General features: G+C 43.7%; 2 protein-coding genes across 3 annotated transcripts in view; one reads left to right on the top strand and one right to left on the bottom strand.

Moving 5' to 3' along the window:
- Positions 1-22,293, bottom strand: part of LOC139746518 (calcium-activated chloride channel regulator 1-like) — a 31,370-nt gene that overhangs the window by 1,289 nt on the left and 7,788 nt on the right. For both annotated transcript variants that reach the window (XM_071657835.1, XM_071657836.1), the window contains exons 2-15: positions 19,861-20,031; positions 19,412-19,539; positions 18,208-18,374; positions 17,599-17,767; positions 16,396-16,516; positions 15,412-15,526; positions 13,185-13,300; positions 10,919-11,357; positions 10,640-10,725; positions 10,010-10,221; positions 9,304-9,575; positions 8,243-8,425; positions 6,118-6,248; positions 703-829 (exon numbers count right to left, since the gene is read on the bottom strand). In XM_071657835.1, the coding sequence (XP_071513936.1) occupies positions 703-829; positions 6,118-6,248; positions 8,243-8,425; positions 9,304-9,575; positions 10,010-10,221; positions 10,640-10,725; positions 10,919-11,357; positions 13,185-13,300; positions 15,412-15,526; positions 16,396-16,516; positions 17,599-17,767; positions 18,208-18,374; positions 19,412-19,539; positions 19,861-20,022 (2,428 nt within the window). In that variant the 5' untranslated portion in view covers positions 20,023-20,031. The remainder of the gene's footprint in view (positions 1-702; positions 830-6,117; positions 6,249-8,242; positions 8,426-9,303; positions 9,576-10,009; positions 10,222-10,639; positions 10,726-10,918; positions 11,358-13,184; positions 13,301-15,411; positions 15,527-16,395; positions 16,517-17,598; positions 17,768-18,207; positions 18,375-19,411; positions 19,540-19,860; positions 20,032-22,293) is intronic.
- The window catches only part of rtet (major facilitator superfamily domain-containing protein rtet), a 42,166-nt gene continuing 39,748 nt past the window's right edge, over positions 19,876-22,293 (top strand). Inside the window, exon 1 of the mRNA XM_071657839.1 lies at positions 19,876-20,043. The gene's annotated coding sequence lies outside the window, so the exon portion shown is untranslated. The remainder of the gene's footprint in view (positions 20,044-22,293) is intronic.

Raw genomic sequence — 22,293 nt, 5'->3', positions numbered from 1 at the left:
GCTGAAATTAGATTAGATTTTGATGCTTAGTCATCCTTTAATATAGAATTTGATGTGAGTTTCTTGTCACAGCTGTTTCTCCAGCGTGTTGATGTGGGAGTGGTGAGTGGGGAGGAACCTTCTGCTTCCCTGTCATGTCTGCGTCTTTATTGATTTCGTTTTCTTTTCCTATTGAAGGACCCAGTAACGAACTAAGGTTCCAGATCGAGGCAAGGCATTAATTGAAGTATGAAAAATGGCTAAAGAAAGGGAGAAAGTTGAGGGGAAGTCTCTTAAGGTGTTTGAAGGAAGTGGAGGACGCTTTTTTGTTTCATATAAAGGGAAAGGTCTCGGATGTTTCAGGAGGACATAAGGGAGTAAAGAGACCCAGACTGGTGAAGGGAAGGAAACAGGTTGTCTCACCGACCCACCCCTGAGTTGTCAGTGTCTACACAGTAATCACGGGATGCACTGGCTCGCCCACTGTGACGTGATCAAGCTGACAGTGGGGGCACGTGAGCAGCTATCTTATAACGTGACGTGTTTGACTTAACTGTAGAGGGTACGTAAGCAGCAACTATGCCCCAGCTCATCACCCATCATGCTCTCCTTCCCGCTCCTCGTTTACATCCCTCTGATCACCAGTTCCCTCTCTTTTCCATCCCCTTTCCCCCCCACCTACTTCCTCTCCATCCCCCTGTCCAGCCCTCTTGTCTAGTTTACCTGTTCCACTGGTCAGGTCCTTGCCCGGGGCGTTCCACTTCAGTCCCACCAGCACCGTTCCTGCGTCCACCAGCGGTCCCTCCTGGTCCACGCTTGTCGCTACCACGTTGCTGATCTGACTAGGAGGCTGCAGGAGAGCGTACACACACACACGTACACACACACACACACGTTAGTGAAACGTTGGGTTGGGTATTGAAATGTCATCACATACATCACACATGGTCAAAAATCTTATACATTTTCATTTTATTGATAAAGGGATTAAAGCGTTCCTATGATTAACCTAATAGCACCTAGTAACACGGTCCAGGAATTAGCAAATATGCTCCAGGTAATAGAAGATACGTACCAAGAGTTACACCAGTATACATGCTCCAAGGATTCGGATACACATGCTCACAGGATCAGGAAACATACTCTAAGGGTCGGTAGCGTTTTATATGGGTTAGCTAACATGCTCGAGGAATTGGTCAACTCTGGCCAGCAGTTGTCAAATGTGCTTCAAGGTTTGGAAAACATGATATTGAAGGGTTGAAACATGCTCACTGTGCTGGAACAAAAGCTTTAGGACTTAGTTTACATCCTCCAGAAGCTGGTGCTCATGCTTCAGGGGTTAAGGAAAATTCGCTAAGGGGTTTGATTAAACACTCGGTGGATTAACTGCTGATATACGTGGTCTTGAGTTTTCTTGAACGTGATACAAGGGTTATAAGAAACAAAGTTATGATGAGAATCGTCCAGTGAAGTATTAGTTGGTCATAACTAAGAAGAAAAAGGAAAATCAAGAGGTAACTTTGGTGGTACATCAAAACCCTCATTGTGGCAGGTCTTTCTATAAGTTGCCACGTTGGTGATTGGTCCGGGGCTGCCAGTCTTTCTCCAGGAATTAAACACATGAACCATAGCAGGTAACTCGGTTAGGTAACATGTTAGACGTATGTATACACGGTACAAGGATTCTTAGGCATGTTCCAGGGATAGCTAAACCTGCTAGCAAATAAACAGACGCGGTTTGATGTTAGAAAGTGTATTTCAGAAATAACCAACCCGCGCAGTTTATCATAGACGTAACCCCACCTTCTGGGTTTTGTAAACATCCCTCCTCTAGTTGATGAACGTTTCCCTTTGATCATTCGACAAGTTCCAGGATTAGTGAACATGCTGTAGGGTTGATGAACATGCTTCACGTCTAAGAAAGATGTTCAAAGGCTCGAAAACATTTTCTTGGGTTAAGTAATTATGTTTCATGGGTTGTATATTTATTGCCTCATATTTCATGGTTAAGAAACTTAAAGTGTTAGTGTACATACTCCATGCTTCAAAAGTTAGTGAACACGACGTAAGGGAGAGTAAACATGCTCCAGGGTTATTGAACTCCAGAGTTAGTTCACAAGACTAACTTTTTTTGGAACATTGGTTCAGGAAGAATAAAGAAGGTGCTCCCGAGGTATGTAAACACGACTAGATCGTCCAATACGCACGCTCCAGGAGGCTATAATACGTGTTCCAGGGGTTGTGAGCACGTAACGGGGGAGGGGGGTTAGTCACAAACATTTCCCAAGTCCAGCTTGTTCCAGTAATGGAATAAATGGAAGTTAGAATGTCACGAAGCCGCATGCAAACCGAATACTTTCAAATACACAAATATATCTGTCACTCATACATATTGCAAATATATATGTTGTCAGAATTCTGTCATAAGGAATGAAATATTCCTCGGCAGAAACAAAAATTCTTTTTGAAATACGCGAAGCAGAGATTCCTGGATGTATGTATATTGTATGATGTATAATGCATATTGTATGTATGATGCATATTGTATATAGTTAGTTTAATAGTTATCGATGGATGAATAATTATTAAACCATATAGGTTAAACATACGTCATAAGAATCAGTATATATTTATATTAACATTGTGAAATAACTTTTCGTAGATCACACGGCTCCACAAACTCCGCCTGTCTGGTATTGTTTTATAGCCTAAATTTTTTGGCATAAATTTTGCATTTATCGTTTATGGTACAACAAATCCATCTTGTTTTCTCTTTCGTGTGTGTGTGTCTGTATATATATATATATATATATATATATATATATATATATATATATATATATATATATATATATATATATATATGTCTGTGTATGTATACGTGGAAATGTATATGTGCGTGTGTGGGCGTTTATGTATATACATGTGTGTATGGGTGGGTTGGATCATTCTTACGTCTGTTTCCGTGCGCTTTCTTGCTGACGCGGGAAACGGCGATTAAGTATAATGAATATAAATACAATATGTATATATACCTAGTTTCCCCTCGGCCCCTTTTCATATGGCTCCCATAGCACTCAGAAGTTAACCTCGTCCATCGGCAGTGAGCACAGGTCAAGATGTATGATGATGTTTTGTGTTTGTTTTGGTGAGGTGAGTGCACGGCGGGCGGCTGAGGGAGGAGTGGGTGACGCTCGTGTTTGTCTGGGAAGTGTGGTTCAGGTGGGTTTATGTGTGGAGGGATGGAGTTGTTGAAGATTGGGTTGTGGGAGGTGGAAAAAAAAAAAATTGTGTTCGTTGTCAGTGTAATGTTTTGCTGGGGATGGTAATGGGAGAACTGTGGGTGCGGGTGTCAGGTGTTGTGGGGGTTGGGATGTTTCTTTGTATCTCGGTGAAGGTTGGTTACTGGTTATGTAGTGGCTTTGGATAGAACGGGATGAGTGCTTTTGCATTAGTGTGAGTGCTGAGCAGGTTAGGAGGGCATCGTATTGGAAGTATTTTTTTTTTTCCTACAGTTGAATTTTTTAAGGCTGCTAAGAGAGCCTGTGAGTGTTCCGAGAGTTGTGTGTTCTGTGGTTCGTCGTTTTCATATGTTTGCTGTTGATTGGATGGGTGATGACCAGGTAGGTTAGGCAGTGTTTAGGATGATGTGGATATTGAGGGATACTCGAAGGAATATCGGCAGATTCCCTGTCTTGTCTAAGACTGGGACTCATAAGTGATGTGAAGGATTTAGTCCGGTTTACGGCCTTTTATGATGTTTGTGTTACGGGAAGTGAATGCTGTGACCAGTGTGTGGTATGTGAAGCTTGCACGGTTACTCCTGGGGCATGGTTATGGTTGATTATTCGAGGTAATGGGAGGTTGCAGGTTGGATTCACGTCTGTATGGGGATTTAAAGGTTGACAGTGGATTTCTGTGGGCATGTAGGCATTCACTATCAAATACTTAGTGCTCTAACTTCGTTAGGTAAGTGATGGTTGTTTATTGTTACCTGTGAAGTGTCAAGGTGATGTGATGCGATGGTGTGGGTCCGTCTTTATATAAGAGGACGTTAACACGTTGGTGGGTTGAGAGTGAGATGATCACGTAGGAAGGGATTGGAGAGGATTGGGAGCGAACAGCTACCCAGAGACCTCAGTTTCATGGCTTTAGCAGCGTAGCATGTGTTGACGGACCTAGCTGGGAGGTTGGCTTTGTGAAGTAGGCCAAGCGGTATTTATCATTTTTGCGGATGACCGTGTGAAGAATCTTTTTATCTGAGGATGCGTCAGGGAACGATGTTAAATGCTTTGTTGATGTGTATTGCCACTAATACTGAAGTAGTGTGTAGTTGTGGAGTGGTAAGAGTATAAGGTCCAGTGTCAGGTGGGTGTGAGTGGAATGCTCTGCCTTATTCTGTTGTTGTTATTCTTATTCTTTTTCATTTTCGTGAAGTTTGGACATTTTTCAGGGAAGTTTGGACACTGACAACAGCAGTGGGAGGAAGGGGAGCTGTTATACTTTGGTTTCAGGATGAATATTACGATGGTAGGTTGCTAGATGTGTGGGATTTTGTTACTACTTATCCTGGAGTGGTTTAGGACCGCTGTATGATTGAATTGCTGTTGGGTTGAAGTGTTTGATGTGGTGTTAGAACCTGTTTGTTGATGTGTGAGTGTTGCTTAGCATGAAGAATGACGGGACGGATACCATTTTATTAGGGTACATTTTCTATTGGACTGTGTGTTTGTTTCTCGTAAGGGATGTGGTAGAACATGGCTGAATTTTCATTAGTTTTTCATGAATATGCTTGTGAAATTCCACCGCTGTATTTCGTTACTAGACTGCATTCAGAGAGATGAAGCATAATCTAGGGAAAAATGTTTCATTCTGTGTTAAGAAATTGGTTGATAGTGAAGAGGACGAGGAAGATCAGGGATAATATGGGCTTGAAAAAAGGAATAGTGGTTAAGCATATAAAGTCATCCACAGAACCCGTGAAAACCTCCCGTAGCAGCCAAAATTTCTTTTAGATTTGAATGTTTTATTTTAGACATACGAACTTGATCCTAGTCTGATGTATGTGCATTGACAATGCTTTCGTCTATGGAATCCCTCCGTGTACGGAGATTAATGTAGGACAATAATTATCAGGAAGATGAGATAGTAATCAAGAGCACTGCGGACTGGATATGAGGATCAGGATCATTTTAATGATGTTTTGAAGAGTTTGTCGGACCGTTGGAACTTCGAGTCTTAAAAGTCATTTACGAGAACTGCCAAGGTACTGGCTATCAGGAAGATTTGGACCAACTCCCGCAGGGCTTCAGTCTTGATGACTGGGTGAAGTTCGAATGTACCTTCAAACAACAGCTGGCCAAGTTCTGTACCGAGGCACGACGCCTTAGTGGGACCTGAAGCAAGCAGCCTCGCTCACACACACACATGACGGCCACCAGAGCATGAATCCACAACGAGAAAATTCCAAAAAATTCGCCGTAGTTCATGAAGGGCTGTGTAGTGTATATCTAAAAAAAAAAAAATGAGTCATAATTGGGTACGTTTAACTCAAAAAACTTATTTTTTTCTCAATGAAACGTTTATTTCATGCGTTCAGTGAACGAATTCTTAGCGGCCGGAGGAAATACGCTACAAGGTACGCGAGTGTTTGGTGTCTGGAGAGGCACTGAACAGCCAGTGCGACTCAAGTAATTTCCGGGAGCAGGGTAAGGTGTGACCACAGTCCTGGCAAGGAGAGAGAACCGTCGTGGAAGCTGATGAACCCGTGGGAAGGGCGGAAGTTTATCCTGGAGAAGCTGTGGAATTTGACTGCGCTAGATGTGGAATGAGGAGGAGTTGCCCAAAGATGGTGGCAGCCTATCAGACCGGTTACTTTATAACAAGGTTACACACACGCACACACACACACACACACACACACACACACACACACACACACACATATATATGTGTGTGTGTGTGTGCCATTAATAGCAGCAAAACAAGCACATATTTGACACGTATCATCCATTGTGACCATCATTCTCATGAAGTATTCACCCTACACCCAGTTAGGGTCTGCCGCACGCTTCGTACCCAGCCACCCATACCTTCCATTCTCCTTTGCACACAACAGCTCATGAAGTAAGTACACACCGGATCGTAGGGCTGGTTGCCCGGGCCGTTGACAGTAGTGAAGGTGATGACGGAGGTGATGTACCGAGCTAGGGGCAGCTCCACAGCAGCGCCAGACTCCCCCACAGACCCACAGCATGGCTCCACCACGACTGTGGGAACACAACACAGACTTGATGACACAGCGCAGACTTTTTATATGACCTGACCTGTCACCATGGTTAGTGTATGAGGGTTGTTGTGTGATCACTTATGGGGACACGGAAGGTTTGGTTGTGTATGGTTGTATATGATTGTCATTCGTTCATCGTAGATGCTATCCTTATCTGAACGGCAATGATGATCATGCTTATCTGTATAGTTCATATGTAATTATCGAACGTATTTAAGGGATCAATTAGTATTAATCTGACAGTACACAAGCAGCAGACCGAAGATGATTAACAGTGTATTAACGGCTGCATAGTAATTATTACCATTACTTTAATGAACAGTTTTACACGTGTGCCAGATTTATAATCGAGATTATCATATGAAGGACTACTGATGTTCGCTACCCGGAGGCCATGAAGCTCATGTATGATTTACGACGGTATTTTATTGCCAGTAAATAAGAGGATGATCCACAGTCTTCACCAGTACACACTGTGTGATCAGTGATTATTTATCTCCAGTACACCACTGATCAACGTGCAGTTACCACCACTAGCTTAGGGGATGATCCGTTATAATTGTAAGAGACAGAAACCTCAGCTGTGTTTAGATCAAAGGTTATAGGTAAGCTTTATATAATTACAGATCGTATATCAAGAACTGATCAACGTTTACTAACGGTATATCAGGGATGAATTGTGATTACCGGTCGTATATTGCATATGGTACACAGCGAGTATATTGAAATGTGGCCCATATGAAGGAATGATTAACGATCAACAGAGTTCTTTTTTTTTTTTAGCAGCCATCAGATGACAGAGGGTTTGTGTGTGATACATCGCCAGCATCTTCGAGGCTTTGTCCTAGTCTTGGCCAGATTTGCTAAGGCAATGCTTGAAGCCAAAACATCCTCTGTTCATCAGGTGTTCATAATGCTTCCGGTACCTTAAGTACGTAACCTTTGCTGCCCGAGAATTGTAAGAACTGTACAAATAAGAAGGAACAGAAGACTGTAGTAATATACATGTTAAGTAAACAGTAAGATAAGAATAATGATTACGATAGTTACAGAATGATATGATGTATATTACGCAACGAGTGATAATGATTCTAATCGTTATCATCATAATTATAATATCGTGTTCTCATGGGAGGTGAACGCATTAGACTTGCGTCATTAGAGAGGCGTCTCTGCGCCACTCACACTGATGAACTCACATCAGTACCACACTCCGTAATTAGGCAGTATGTTCTGATGATGTTTCATGCCATAATGGGAAAACTTCTCTCCCATCGGAACCATAGGAATGGACAGAAGCGCCAGTCTTGGGAAGGGGAAGGGAGGCGATGAGGTTTTAGACTTGCATTGAAAAATTAAGACTTTTAAGTTATGATTGTCCAGGTATGCTGACTAAAAAAACCTACATGATACAGTTTATCTCCAGCTCAAGATATTCGAATTTGAAAGAAATGTTTGATAAACTTTGAAGTTTTCGAATGGAAAAGTGACACCTTTTGTTTTCGTGTGTGTGTTTTCCTTTTCCTCATTCCGTTTCTTCTAGGTATTATGACATGGACTGTAACTAGGACCAGAGTACATGAACACCTCCATCTCCCTCGGCCTGGACCTTCACTTCAGTTCTGAGGGACCAAAGGTCATCAGTGCTGATACTTCACATTAAACTTTGGTAGGAATTAACGTGATGTCGTAAGTGCAAGGCTGTTTGCATCGAGGGGATGTGTAAATTCAACCGCGATTGTCAGAATCAATACTCGAGAACATTTATCTTACTGCTCAAAGCAGTTATAGGGGAGAAGATCGTCCCACAGGGAGAGGAGACAAATGGCCATCCAAGCCATAAAAAAAAATGAAAAATGGTGCTCGTTAGGTGTGATGGAATCCATCTCCTGCTGTGGCCATATTGCCCTCAATCCACACAGGGCGTAACTTGAATTACTTTCCTTGGGATGCGTAACTCAGGGATATACTCACAGGGGTCATGAGGAAGTACCCTGGTGTAGCGGGGATGCGTAGCGACGGTACGGGCGTGCGTGGTAGGCTGGGCGTGGGTGATGGTTACGTCGGCGTAGAGTCTGGTCTGGCTGATGCTCGCTTGGTTGCCGAAGTCGGTGACGTAACCGGAGTAGACGCCGTCCTCCAGCTGGACGTCTGGGTCTGCAGGGTGGAGGGAGGTGAGGTATAGTTCCACTGGACGACGATGATTCGTCTGGATCCTTAAGAATAACAGAGGAACTTAGGTATGATTTGTCTCCATGAATATGGTGATTAACCTCCTGAGTAATGATTAACAGTGATTTAACCCTCGTGTAATGAAGATTTCACTGTAATATAACTGCAACATCTCGATTTGAGAGCCCACTTTTCCCTCCCGACCGTGCACAGTGATCTACCCTGCACTGATTGTATGATGTGATCATCTGAGTAGGATTACTTTGTCTCTGTAACGAAAAAGATGACTTCCTGAACACAGTCGAGTGACCTCATCATCTATGGTTGCTGGATAATTTATGTTGAAGTCATTTAAGTTTCCGCATAACACCGCAAGATGGCAGTACTCAAGGTTCATCATCAGAGTTATCAAGTACAGTGGCAGTGAGCGAGCACAGGATGTGGTGATCCGTGCTTAGAAAGCCCAGGATATCCAACTTGAGGTCAGTTATGGAACACTGATTAATTTCTTGTTCGATGTTTCACTTTAGACATATATATGTCTGCAAATCAACCCCATATATTATCCGTGGGACAAATAAGTAAATGTCACGGTATGAATTCTCGTAGATGATTCAATGACAATAATCTACCTTCTTACTGGCGAGTTACTGAATTACATTGGATATATTATACACTGTTACTACGACAGTCTCTTCCATCACCCCAACATTGTGCCAATCATCGCACGGAATAACTACCGTGTGTGATTAACACGCTCACTGGCGTCATACATCACAACCATACAGTACCATAAGACATGCCACCACAACTGCATAGCTTACTAACCAGTAAGACAAGCCACTATGGCGAGTGCCACCTACCGCCATAACCATCGTCCCATAGCCTCACTTCCATCCTGCTGCTGCTGCTTGACCCGGAGTAGAAGATGACTTTCACGTTGAGTCCCTTGACGGCTTTCCTTCCTTGGGTAACGGACACGTAGAAGACCAGGTTGGAGGTCCCTAGGTCCAGGTCTCCTTGGCTTGGAGCAGAGGTCCACGTCATAACCTCCACCTGCTCCACCTCAGGGCGGGCGCGGCTCGTTACTTGCACCTCAGCTGTTCCCTGGCCACCCGTGTTAGACACCGCTATTCTGTTAGAGCGGAAGGGACATACTTAATTTTGAGGAAGCAGAATCTACAGCACTACAACACCCATTGGCTAAATGATTTCCTGTGGTTTCTGGGGGCAACATTGGATACCGAAAGATATGTGGCGCCAAAGTGCATGACTGGAGATAGCCATCGTGGCTTATAGTTGTGAGGGCAAACTGGCTGACCATTCGCAAGTTCATGTCACCACACGATGACCAAGACTGGATAGTTAGGCAAGTTAAAGGAAGATGTGTAAGGTACTCCTGAACGCTGTGGAGGGGTCGATAAGAAGTTTCGCTGTCATACAGCCATGACTCAGTCACTGACACCTGCCACATCTCCAAACCTCTCAACTTACCTCTGAAGGCCAGTGTGTGCCGCAGATTCCACGGTAAGTAAGACCTTCTGCTAGACCTCCTGGAACCTTACGTACCTCCAGAGTCCCTCCTTAGCATCAGGCTCCAAGTGAGTGTAGGGGGCAGAGGTAACATCTATCTCGTTCCCGTCTGGAGAGATGATCGTGAAGCTGCCGCCATCATTGGAGAACCTGACGGTGAAGTTGGTGGAGATCCCGACAGTTCTGTCGATGTACACCTCCACCTCTACCCCCGCCTCCGCCTCAACCGACACCTCCTGCTGCGTCACCTTGAGGAAACACAGCGAGACTTGATACAGAATATGGCTATTAGGAGAGAGAGAGAGAGAGAGAGAGAGAGAGAGAGAGAGAGAGAGAGACTGTTATTACCAGACTCAGCCTACACGAGGTTACACCGCCAGCGAAAAGTCAGCTTTGGTGAGGTTGTATCATTGGGAGTAAAGTCTCGTCAAAGAGCTTCTCGCTGCAATGGAGTCTACATATCCCTGCTGCTGGGAGTAGCGCAGTCTTAGGCTACAGGAGCCTTTAGAAGGTCCTAGGTAGCATCAAAATTCTTTCATAGAAATTTGTCTTCGAGTAATTGAGTAAATAAGTGAATATGTGTATATAGGAGTTATGTGTGACTGTGCATATGTAGGAGCATGTGCAGAGGATGAATAAAGGTTGTGGTCACAGAGCGAAACTCACCGTGACCTGCTTGTTGGAGGGCAGGAGGCTGAGCAGTGCTTGCTGGGCCACGTGAGGCCTGTAGTCCTGACTGAAGTACAGGTCGCCTGTGGGGAACGGGAGGCCAGGTATCAGGAACACATGGATGTGGTGAAGGAGGTGGTGTCTTTACTTCTGTATACACACACACACACACACAACACACACACTACAGTATCAGCTCCAGTCATATAGTCTTTACACAATTAGAGAGTACCATCATACGATGTATAGTAAGGGAGGGATTATTGCATAACTGACCGCCCGTGGACTCCGTCAGTTCCTGCATCCAGGGGTTGAAGGTGTCCGAGCCGTAGAGGACACCCGTGACCTTAACTGTGTCCAGGAGGAGGGCGGGGAGGCTGGTGCCATCCTCGTTAGTGTTGACCATCTGCACCAGCAGGATGCTGACCTCACCGGGGTAGTCACTGTCTGCAAGTTTCTGCAGAATATTCCTTAGCGCGAACTCTGGATCTGTCACGAAGCCCTTATTCTCGTTCAGTGGCAAGTGGTTCACGAACTCGTCAATGTCCATCTCATTAACAGGTAGCAGCACTGTCTTCTTGTACAGTGCTACGATGCTGTTCCCGTTTAGTATCTTATAGCGAGCGATGCCCGCCATTTGGATGTTACCCTGGACCAGCACGTCTTTTAGAGTTCCGCGCAAGTCGTTGTACACAGGCAAGCCTTCGCACACGGTCTGCCAATAGAGATAACGTGAGTCTGTGTGAAACACGCGAATACTTAGATTAGAAGACTGATAGTGAAGTAGACGAGAACACTCCACTTACTTACTTACAGCTGAGGCATCTGCTTTGATTACAGTTTACTTTTTTTGGTACTTTGCATCTCGATATGCTTCTTACTTCTCTATCTAATGTCTTCATCTGCTTTTTTTTTTATATATATATATATATACCTTTTTAATTGGCATGTGCCTCCACATACACTGTCTACTTTCATATCGATCATCTGAGTACATCTTGCACTTAAATCTACTTCTAAAATCTGCCTCGTGACCTAATATATATCTTATGACTTACCATCTACCACTGACCATAGCTCTACGCCTTCCACTGTATTTACTATTTAATCTCTCCAACAACAATCCATATGTAAGCAAGTACGTACCTGGTGTCTCTCTTTATGAGTCAGATTTGTCCTTTTTCACAAGAATACGTCATTAAACCTTGATAATGTTAAGGATTACAAGTGGAAACAAATATCCAACTTGAATATAAGTAATGTAAGTAGTGATATAAGTAATATAAGTTATGATGGCAAAACTGTGTTTTCCACTGTGGACCAGATCTTTCACGTTATGATGGTACAGATAAACAAATACAAAATAAGGAAGTGAGACAAACACAAGACATTACATAGAAACAAACATACTAAGACAGAAATAATGGAACGCTAGGGAGAGATTTTTTTGGGGGGAAAAAAGCGGGAAGTTAACTAGGCTATGAGAGTGTGTTGGGCCGGACGCCCGCGGGCCACTATAGTGCTACGTGTCCACATGTCTGGCTTCCTTTCCTCTGTTTAATGAAATTACGGCGCGCATTACTCTCTTACATCTGCGTTCCTGTACTACACTCTCTCGCACTGACCTGTGTTCCCCAGTCCAAACCTATATACGTATCCATATTAACATTGGATGATCATCTCGGTCCAAATATATCTCCTATGAATACCTATATACCAGTGGAAAGTCCTGTTTTTTGGCAACTATGTGTTCGTGCGTGTATACTGACCTACATTTATGTGGGTTTCGGTCCTGAACAATGACTGAGACGTAATTTTGTGTATTGGATAATACTCTTTGTTCGTCCTTGCTCACATTGTGGTTAGTCGTGTGAATAGGACTACTGTAATATACGTTGTTACTACAGGTGATCTAGATACCCTTGTTTGTATAGTTAACCTACATAGGTGCCAATATGTGTGAGCCCAATTAAATCTCAAGCGTAATTACTATTGTAATGGACGGTCATTTGTGTTAAACGTAATGATGTGTGCGTAGTCAGCACTTAGATATATAAATGTAAGTAGTGGATACTTTTATAAGTAATTATGAATACATTAGTACGTTTGGTCTACTATGTACTGGACACTCCAGGGTAAAGTTATGTGTACCTCTACAAGTCTTGAAGAGGTTATGTGTGCCCTACTACATGTACCTAGCATACGTGTTTTGTTCTCCATGCACTTTCAGTGTCACATTTGTGATCACTTAGTGGAAGGTGTAAATTTGGGATTGCTAAAATAGCCCTAGACTCGATCCTTTCTGTCTAATGCTTGCTGTGCTTTGGGTACCAGTGATTACCAAAGGCATGAAAATATTGACAGGGGTAAGACCTATGAATGACGGCAGTATTGACCACGTCGTCCAACTTGAGTATCGTACCACATTTTCTGTCGATGTGAAAGGATAGAATATGTCAAGTGATGATGGATGGATCCTTGTTACAGAGGGAGGTGAGCAAAGAAGACACAAATCTGTGCTGTGAGGAGTGACCTTACTTACGTCGTCTTTCCCGCAGTTGTCGTCGACGAGGACAAAGAGAGCAGGAGTGACGGTCTGCACCACTCGGAAGGTTGGCGCGGTGTACTCTCCCGCGTCCATTGGAGGGTTGATGTTGCCTGTGGGAGCACTGGCCGCGTTAGTCACACCCACCCTTGCTAAATATGAAGACTGAACAACAGCGTACACCCTTGTGCACGGAATGAATGTCGCAGTGAATTACGTACAGTGTCTACAAAAAGAAAACTTGTCAGTCGTTACATACGTTTTCAAAGGCAATGTCACACTGACATTGTAGTAATTTGTCATCTCTCGTTTGGCCTTGATCAATGCCATCTGCCAGGCGTCTGGGCATGGAATTGACAGGGTTCCTGAAGTATCTATTCCAAGTCCATGTCTTGGGTTCATAGGGTCTTGATCTCGTGATTGAGGCGAGCTGTTGATCAGGTGTTGCCAGAAACAGCCTACCTGATCGTGCGCGTCAAACGCCCAGGGCATCAAGAAGTTTCACGTGAAGTCTCACGTGTACCCAGATTTTCTTCCAGGCTTGGATGCAGGCCGTCTCATCCATAGAAAGATAAGTGCCAACCATCTTGAAACGAGGGTGGAAGAAATATGGCGCCCAGAAGCGGAATTCCCACAATGAAATGGCAGTCAGGAAGGGTGAAAGACTGTACTTCCCTCAAGATGACCCACAGAGCGTCTTATGCTTGTACCCACAATAAATCCTAGCTGTGTATGGCCTTTGAAAATATATGTGGGACGCCGTGACAATGTTTTCTGTGGGCACAAAGACTGAAGATTAAGTGAAATTTATAACTGATAACTTCGTAATTATGATAATGTAGTTGATGATAGTAACCACAACACTGCGTCAACACGTCATTGTTTAAGAAAAGATTGGTATAACACACAAAATCATTACATGTTACACACAGGGGAACTGTTGCTGAAAAAGAATAAAATAATTTTCCCATAATTGCCAGTATTCTTTTTTGGGTGACAATGTTTTATATGGCCTACTGGCCACCAGTAGTTAGCACCGAATGACACACCTGAGTGTTGGTACATACATAGCGTTAAGTTATAACCATACCATGTCACATACCACATAAACTTAAAAAGTTGGAAAAAATATAAAAATTTCACGCTAGGAAATTATACGATGTTATCAATGGCGCTGAAAATTATTGAACAGGATCCGTGAGTAATGGTGATATACGAGAGATGGGAACAACAACACAGGGAAGCCATGAGTAATATCGCAAATGAAAATCTATGTACAGATATGTTAACAGGTAATATATATATATATATATATATATATATATATATATATATATATATATATATATATATATATATATATATATATATATATATATATATATGCGTTAGGCTTTTAGCTCTATCGTGCAACAATCCTCGTGTTTTGATAGTCATCCTGGCGCTTGTATAAATTGATATATAGCGTGTGTGTGATCATGCAAACATTAGCCTCCACTTAAGGTTGTATGTATACACACTACATACGGCGTGGTTCCCATACCTCCCCACCTCAAGTCATACATATTTCATGCCATTAAAGACGAAAGACTAAGCGCTAGGTTAGCCAAGGCAGCCTAGTTACTGAGGAAGCCTAGCCACTGATGGACGGTTGAGTGTACGGGCACGCACACGCGCTTGGCATGGCTTAAAACGATATACATTAAGTGGAAGATAAAGGAAACAAAGAAGAACTACAAAACGAAAATAAGGAAGAAGTAGATCTCAAAGAAATCACGATAAACAGACGTAGAACAACGGAGACCCGAGATCAAGGACCACCTGGACATCTACGGACAATACTAGAGTTTGATTGTTCTAGATGTAACCATGAATAATGCAAAATCGCCCTTAATGATAGACTTGAAATAAAAAGTGAGGAATTCAGGGAATATATCGGAAGTTGTCCCTATGAATGTGAACGTATTTCCTCAAAAACAAAAAAAAAGAGAAATTATGCCAAAAGCAACAAGAAAATGGAAAATCAATGATCCAGCCGTAAATAGCAAAGGCTAACACTCAGACCATACAACCTGATTCGAACTGCAACAGACCACTGGCTGAAGACTTTATAACAAATGAACTTTTATGACTAAGAAGACCATCAAAATATGTGATATTCGAACAACACACACACACACACACACACACAAATATAAAGGAACTGATGCTTGAGTGAGCCTACCACTGAAGTCTAGGTGTCGGTCCATGACCTGCCAGACGCTGGCTCCTCCACACAGACGGTTGTGGCGCGTTGGGGCCAGCTGGTCGTGTGTGTCCTGTGTACACACACGGCTCACCTGAGGAGAAGAGATGATTTGACCTGATTTAAAGTAAACGAGCAGTTTTGTCCTTACATAGCAGTTAACTCATTCTCTGGTTATAACAATACCCAAGAGTACCTCGATTATATAAGCATCGGAATAATATTTTTATTATTTAGCATTGCTTAGGGTTCAAAAATGAAATGAAATTTAAGAAGACATTCCTACCTCTTTGCCAGCCAACGGCTCTAGAATGGTGTCTTGAGTTAGGTAAAATTCACGCCATCATGACAAGGCCTCATCTACACAAACATAGAAGCTGAGAGTATGTTTGAAACACCCACAGGAAAAGCGGATGATGGAGTACTCGAGTTTGATTATGCGGTAAATGAGGACACAGACGAACAGAAAAGAAACCAAGTTTAAAATAGGAAACATAATTGTGGAAGCTAAGTAGGTCTAAAAAAAAAAGAAATTCTCTGAGAACATAAATTAGGAAATGGAGTTCTATAGCCATGATATAAATCATTTTTATGGAAGGTTCAGTGAAAGTTACAGTGAAGGAGCACTTTAGGAACATTGATATTCTTAGCTGCAAGTAAAGAGGTAAGGTTTAGAGAGAGTTCAAGGGATGTGCTGTGGTGAAGACATAGACGAGGCTACAGCCTGGAGCCAATATTTGAAAAGCATAAGTTTACAAGGATGAGAAAGGAGGAACAAGGAAACTGTGTGTAAGATGTAGAAATTAATCCAAAACTTTTTCATAATCATAGAAAAAAAATATATATAGATCAGGTAAACAAGCTAAGGGGTTTAAATGGGAGAGTTAAAGTAACATTACGAACCTTTTTCAAAAAAAGAATACTGTTTAGCAGACCATGAAGACAACAACAGACCAGACCCACCTGATCCACGTGAGTGATGAACATCACTGAATAGTCACTGTTCGTCCCATCGATCTTAAACCTACACTCTGCATCTCCAGTGGTTCCCCCTGTAGCCAGGGGGTCGCACTCCATTCCGCCTCTGTCACAAAGAGAGAGACAGACAGACAGAGTTTCAGTGGGTGTACATGGAACACGTTGAGATGCAGATGGGATGTACATGGGAAGGACAGAGGAGAGAGTTGGCCATTGTCGAAAATAGGATTCGTAGTGATATCCATCCATGCGTATTGATGGAGATGAATGGGAAAGACTGTGTTTGTGTTGGCGAAGTGCACAGAGCATCTGATGAGGGAAGGAGCAGCGTGGCTTCAGGAAAGGTGATAAATTTATAGAGCAAGTACTTGCCATGATTTCGTGATAAATCATTCGGAGAAAGGGAGTGAATTGTGATGTGGCATTTGATGTTCTGGAAAAAGTGTATGACAGGGTTGACAAAGAGATCTGGATGGTGCTATGAATATCTGGTATAAGTGAATAGTTACTAAATACAGTGAGGAGTAAAGCATGTGTGTGTGAGTAGGGTGTGCGTGGGTCAAGGATGTGTGATGCTCGTGAACGGAATGATGAGGGAGGTAAATACAGAAGTCATAAGGCAGTGGATGGGTTTACGGTATATTGAATGGGGAGGTTGGTGAGTTATCTGCTGTTTGAAGATATCACGGCTCTGGTGGCAGACTTTAAAGAAACTCCAGAAACTGGGATGGTGAGATTAGGGAAGTCTGTGGAAATAGGAAGTTGAGAGTAAATGTAAACAAGATTAAGGTAGAGAGGTGAGGTTGGAGGGATTAGACTGAATACTTTGGGTGTAAGTTTGAATAGGGAGGAGGAGGAGTACTTTAGCTGACTTGGGAGCTGATGGAAACATGGGGACTGAAGTGATTCAAAGAGACGGAGAGTGAGTGAGGTCCTGGGTACATCTAAGGGTGTGTAGAGGGAGAGATCAATGTTTGTTGTGGCAAAGATGGTTGTGTCTGAAAGCATATTAATCGAGGATGTTGCAGGGTTTCGAATTACGGAAGGGGAGATGATGGACGTGCTGAGGTTTCGCCCTTCTTAGTGTATGATCAGAAGGGCGAAAGTTCATTGTTTTAAGTTTTAAGATCATAGTGAAAATGGCATTTCAGGGTTTACTTCTCCAGCCCCACCACCTTCCCGTCTCACCTGTTGACCCAGGAACCCTGGAGAGCCTGGTGATTGGTGCAGCCTGTGGGACGCGTCTCATTGGCCAGCACGTCCAGGTACACGTGCGGGTACACCTCGTCACCAGGGTAGCCGTGCTCCTCGTACACGCCGTACCGGTACTTAAGCCACTCCTGCGTCATCACTTTACCTGTTGGCGATATCGTGGGTAATCCTGCGTCAATACGATAACCAGAAAGATAACCGATACCTGCAGAAAATGTGTAATTTTAAGTCTGTGTTGACGGTCCTTCATCGGCAGCAATAGCCTGGTTGTCTTGGACGTCTTCGGTATGTTTATGTGGACCGCAGAACTACAGAGTGTGGCCGCATATCCCCGGGTGATTCTCGTTCCTTACCATGCCTGTCGCTCTTGTTCCCTAACGACGTCATCAACTAAGGCTATCTTCTCCTCACCACAGATCCTACCTCTTCTCATATCTCTTTCCCCCTTTCGTTTCCCCGCCACAAACCTTCTTTTCTCTCTTTTTTCCTCCTCCCTTCATTCTTACCCATCCACGACATCCATTCCTTTCCGCTCCCTCACTCTTACCCTTCCCCCAGGCCCGTCACTCCCCAGCCGGTGCTCACCTGGTGCTCCGTACATCTCCTGGACGCTGGGCTTAGTGAGGTAGGCACGTGGTAGCTCCAGCCTGGCGCCTCCCACCCCACACCCGCCGCCCTCAACAGTGTGGGGTCCTTGAGTTGACCCTTCCTCCTCTTCCACCACCCTCACGTGCGCCCTCCTCCATGACTCCCTGCGTCAGAAGTGGACATCACAAGTCTTACATCCTCCACACACAACAACACCTGAAAATCCCTGAAAAGTTTATTTAGAAATCATTCGACTCTGAGAAAGGTCAAGATTTACAGAGAACTTATCTTTAATATCCAGTCGTTACCTGTTAATGCATCGTTGCTCACCCGATACAACGGCGTATACAACCGATAACTACGCGCGAAAGGGAAGCAGATAGTTGATGACGAGGTCTAGTGGTATCCATTAGAATGGCTCCACGAAGGCGATGGCGTCAGTGTGAATAGGATCTGACGTAGGACGTCGCCGGAACGCTTGTATATAAAAGCTCTACCCAGCTACAATGCGTCATCCCTCCTGCGGAGACTTTGTCTACACAGCTCACTGTATGCGGCGTCTTGTGGCCTCGACACCTGTTCATGGTAACAAATTACCGGATATTTAAAGTTCCTCTGAGGATGTCTGGAACTGCCTGGCCAACGCCTTACGTACCCAGTCACTAGGGACGAGCTGAGCTGACGTGGCCTAACTTAAGAATGAGTTCCGATTGGTGACCAATAATCGCATTACCGAGACAGTTTCTGTGTGGCCTTACATCGCAGGAAGGACGTTTGCGTTTCTTCTGGTTATCCTCTCTGCCATTCCCCCAGCAGCAGCTTAAGGTAGACAAGATCTTAGTCCATTCCTACTGCTCATACGTCGTCACCTTGATCATGTCTCGTGCTGAGGACATGATGAAGATTCACTACAATGAAAACATAATCGTTTGTTAATATTTCTCGGACCTTATTCCACATTCAGTGATATGACATTGTCAGCGTCTGACTCACTTCCGTGTTTGGAGGTGTGCTCATGGCCTTCTGTAGGTGTTGTCGATGTTGTAGATTCCCTATGGCAAGAGACATCGTCCACTTAAGGACAATAAATGTTAGTACATAGGTGATAGTTGGGTAATCACACACACACACACACACACACACACACACACACACATTCAATGATAGATGGATGAACTCCAGAAAATCATCTCAAACTTACCCTCCTGAAGCCTCGCCCTCCGCCAGCGTATTCTGCCAAGAGTTCGGAATAACGATGGTGATGTTGCCGAAGTAAGCTCGCTCTTCTGTGGCCGCGAAAACGGCAGCCGAAGTCTCCGTGAATAACGTCTACAAAGGAGATGCCAGGGTTACAGACAGTTCACTTGGAAAGACAGGTGCTATGTAGGAGGGATGGTGTGTAAACCTTACCCGATTTATATAGATGGGTTGTGTTGAAGATTCAGTTGTGTCGCTCATTTCGTGAACAGATCGGATCATCGATCCCAATGCTAAATAATGACGAAGCTTCTATCGAAAATGATAGGCCATTTTCCCCCTATCCTCTCAGACGTAGGTATTGTGCTTTACTTCAGTAACCCAGCTAAAGTATTAGAGATGTGGGAATATACTTATCATTGACAAGTGTCAGAACCAGAAGCAAAACCTGACCTGGATATCTTGCAGGACCTTCTCCTGGTCGGAGGGCGGAGGGGCGTCTGGGTCGAACGCCACCACGATGTCGCTGTAGCGGTTGTCCTCCAACACCACCTTGCTCTCCACCACCGACCCCACCACCACCACCATCCCCAACACGAGGTGCCTCCACGTCATCAGGGCGACCTGAAATATAAGGTGAGGGGGAAAAAAAAACTTAGCATTAGGTAGCTTTGTGACAATCATTATTAACGTGATATATACATAGTTAAGAGACACACACACACACACAAACACACACACACACACAGAGTGTATGTTTTATTCGCATATACTTTCCCTCCTCTCATCTTTTTCCTTTTCATAATCCTCTTTATATTTCAATTAAGGTCCGACCTTGATGTGGATCTCTGTCCGTGACTGGAGCCTCCAAGTTAAAAAGAAAATGAGTAGAATGATGGATGGACAAATATATTTACTAAAGGTTTAACAAAGAAGCATTTTTCGTTTAACCTCCAGATAATTTTCCAGTCTTGTATTCAGACAGCAGCCTGTCGTGGCAGCTGGAAATTGCTGGCCGAACCACCTTCCCCAACCAACCATAAAATACCCAGAATAATTCTACCTCACAGTATTTCTGACGGGCAAAGATTATTGCAGTTTTGTTTCGCTTCACAATGATTTCCCCGTCCACAGTCTGTGCAAACAAGAAGGTATTTCTCGCACTAAATACATCACGAAATTCCACATGCAGCTGGGGAGGTCTCCCGTATGGTACACTAATATGAAGCCTCCCCAAGGCAACTAACGCTAGTCCAGATGTCGTCATAATAACACACAATATAAGCGTTCAGAAAGAGATCCGACCCTTGCAATGTGCACGTCAAAGGGAGTGGAGTGACCATAGCAATTGTTCATATGTTCCACGATTATATCTCTCCTCTTTAAGTCTTGTTTCGTCTCCTCTTTTTTTTTTTTCTTTTTTTTGACAGCCTCGTTTGGTCCCATAATTAAACAGAATCATTGCGTGATCACTTATTCTTTTTTGTTCATTTAGGTTGTCATATATGATGTTCTCATTGTCCATGGTAGTTTGTGTGAAGATATGATCTAGTAATGATGGTATGTCGTCTTTAATGACTTATGCTATCATCTCGTCACACCTTCAGGTCTCCCTCTCTCTCTCTTGTCTGTCATGGTACTGCTATCTCTCTCTCACCTCTCATAGTCTGGTTTCCATCATTTCCTTCACCTTTCATGTCAAATCTGTTTCTTTTTCTCCGTTGGATGTTGCGTTGTATCCTGTGTAGTGGGCCCGGTTCATTTCCTCTTTATGTTACCTGTATGGTCGCCACCTGTGGTACCTTGAGTGTAGAACATTTTGTTACACGCCTTGTGTCACTCCTGTGTCATACTTAGTGTCATACCTCTGGTGTTACCTCCTGTGTTATTTGTTTTCTTTCCTATCTTTCGTAATACCTTTATCATCTCTTGCCTCATCTTCTTTATCAGTTCACCTCTTGTTTTACTTGCAGTCTCGTCTCTTGCATCTCTCTATTGTGTCATGTCTTGAGCAGCCCTCTTGTTCTGTCTCATGCGTCATCCATGTTATCTCATGCGTCATCCATGTTATCTCATGCGTCATCGATGCTAGCTCGTGTGTCATCTGCGTCATCCGTATTATCTCCTGAGCAACACATGTGTTCTATCGTGACATCTGTCTCGTCTTCTGTGCTATCTCTTGAGTAACTTTTTGGGTTGCTTCTTGTATCATGGCCTGCCACACCTTCTGTCATGACACCTCCATCTTTATTCCACCAAAAAAACAAAAAGATAAACCATTCCACCCTCATTTTCTTTTCCTAATTACCCTCTGCCTTGTTGCTGCATATTGTCTATGTGTTTCTGTCTCTGTTCTTAGACCTTTCCATCTCCAGGTTTTCAAATTACCTTTTTTTGCTTCTTTTCTTACGTCGAGCTCAACGTGTTTTGCAAGACTCCAGAGTTGGAGTTATTAGTGGAGGATTGGTTGGGGGTCGGGGATGAGGGTGGAAACCTCCATCTGTGACGTTAGAGGTCACTACTCCTCATCCTGCTGCAGTAGAGGTCACTACTCCTCATCCTGCTGCAGTAGAGGTCAATACTCCTCATCCTGCTGTAGTAGAGGTCAGTACTCCTCATCCTGCTGCAGTAGAGGTCAGTACTCCTCATCCTGCTGCTGTAGAGGTCAATACTCCTCATCCTGCTGCAGTAGAGGTCAGTACTCCTCATCCTGCTGCCGTTGAGGTCAATACTCCTCATCCTGCTGCAGTAGAGGTCAGTACTCCTCATCCTGCTGTAGTAGAGGTCAATACTCCTCATCCTGCTGCCGTTGAGGTCAATACTCCTCATCCTGCTGCAGTAGAGGTCAGTACTCCTCATCCTGCTGCAGTAGAGGTCAATACTCCT

Source organism: Panulirus ornatus, chromosome 65 (genome assembly GCF_036320965.1).
Source record: "Panulirus ornatus isolate Po-2019 chromosome 65, ASM3632096v1, whole genome shotgun sequence".
Classification (NCBI taxonomy): domain Eukaryota; kingdom Metazoa; phylum Arthropoda; class Malacostraca; order Decapoda; family Palinuridae; genus Panulirus; species Panulirus ornatus.
The sequence above is the reverse complement of the archived record's forward strand: the minus strand, read 5'-3'. Positions and strand labels throughout refer to the sequence as shown.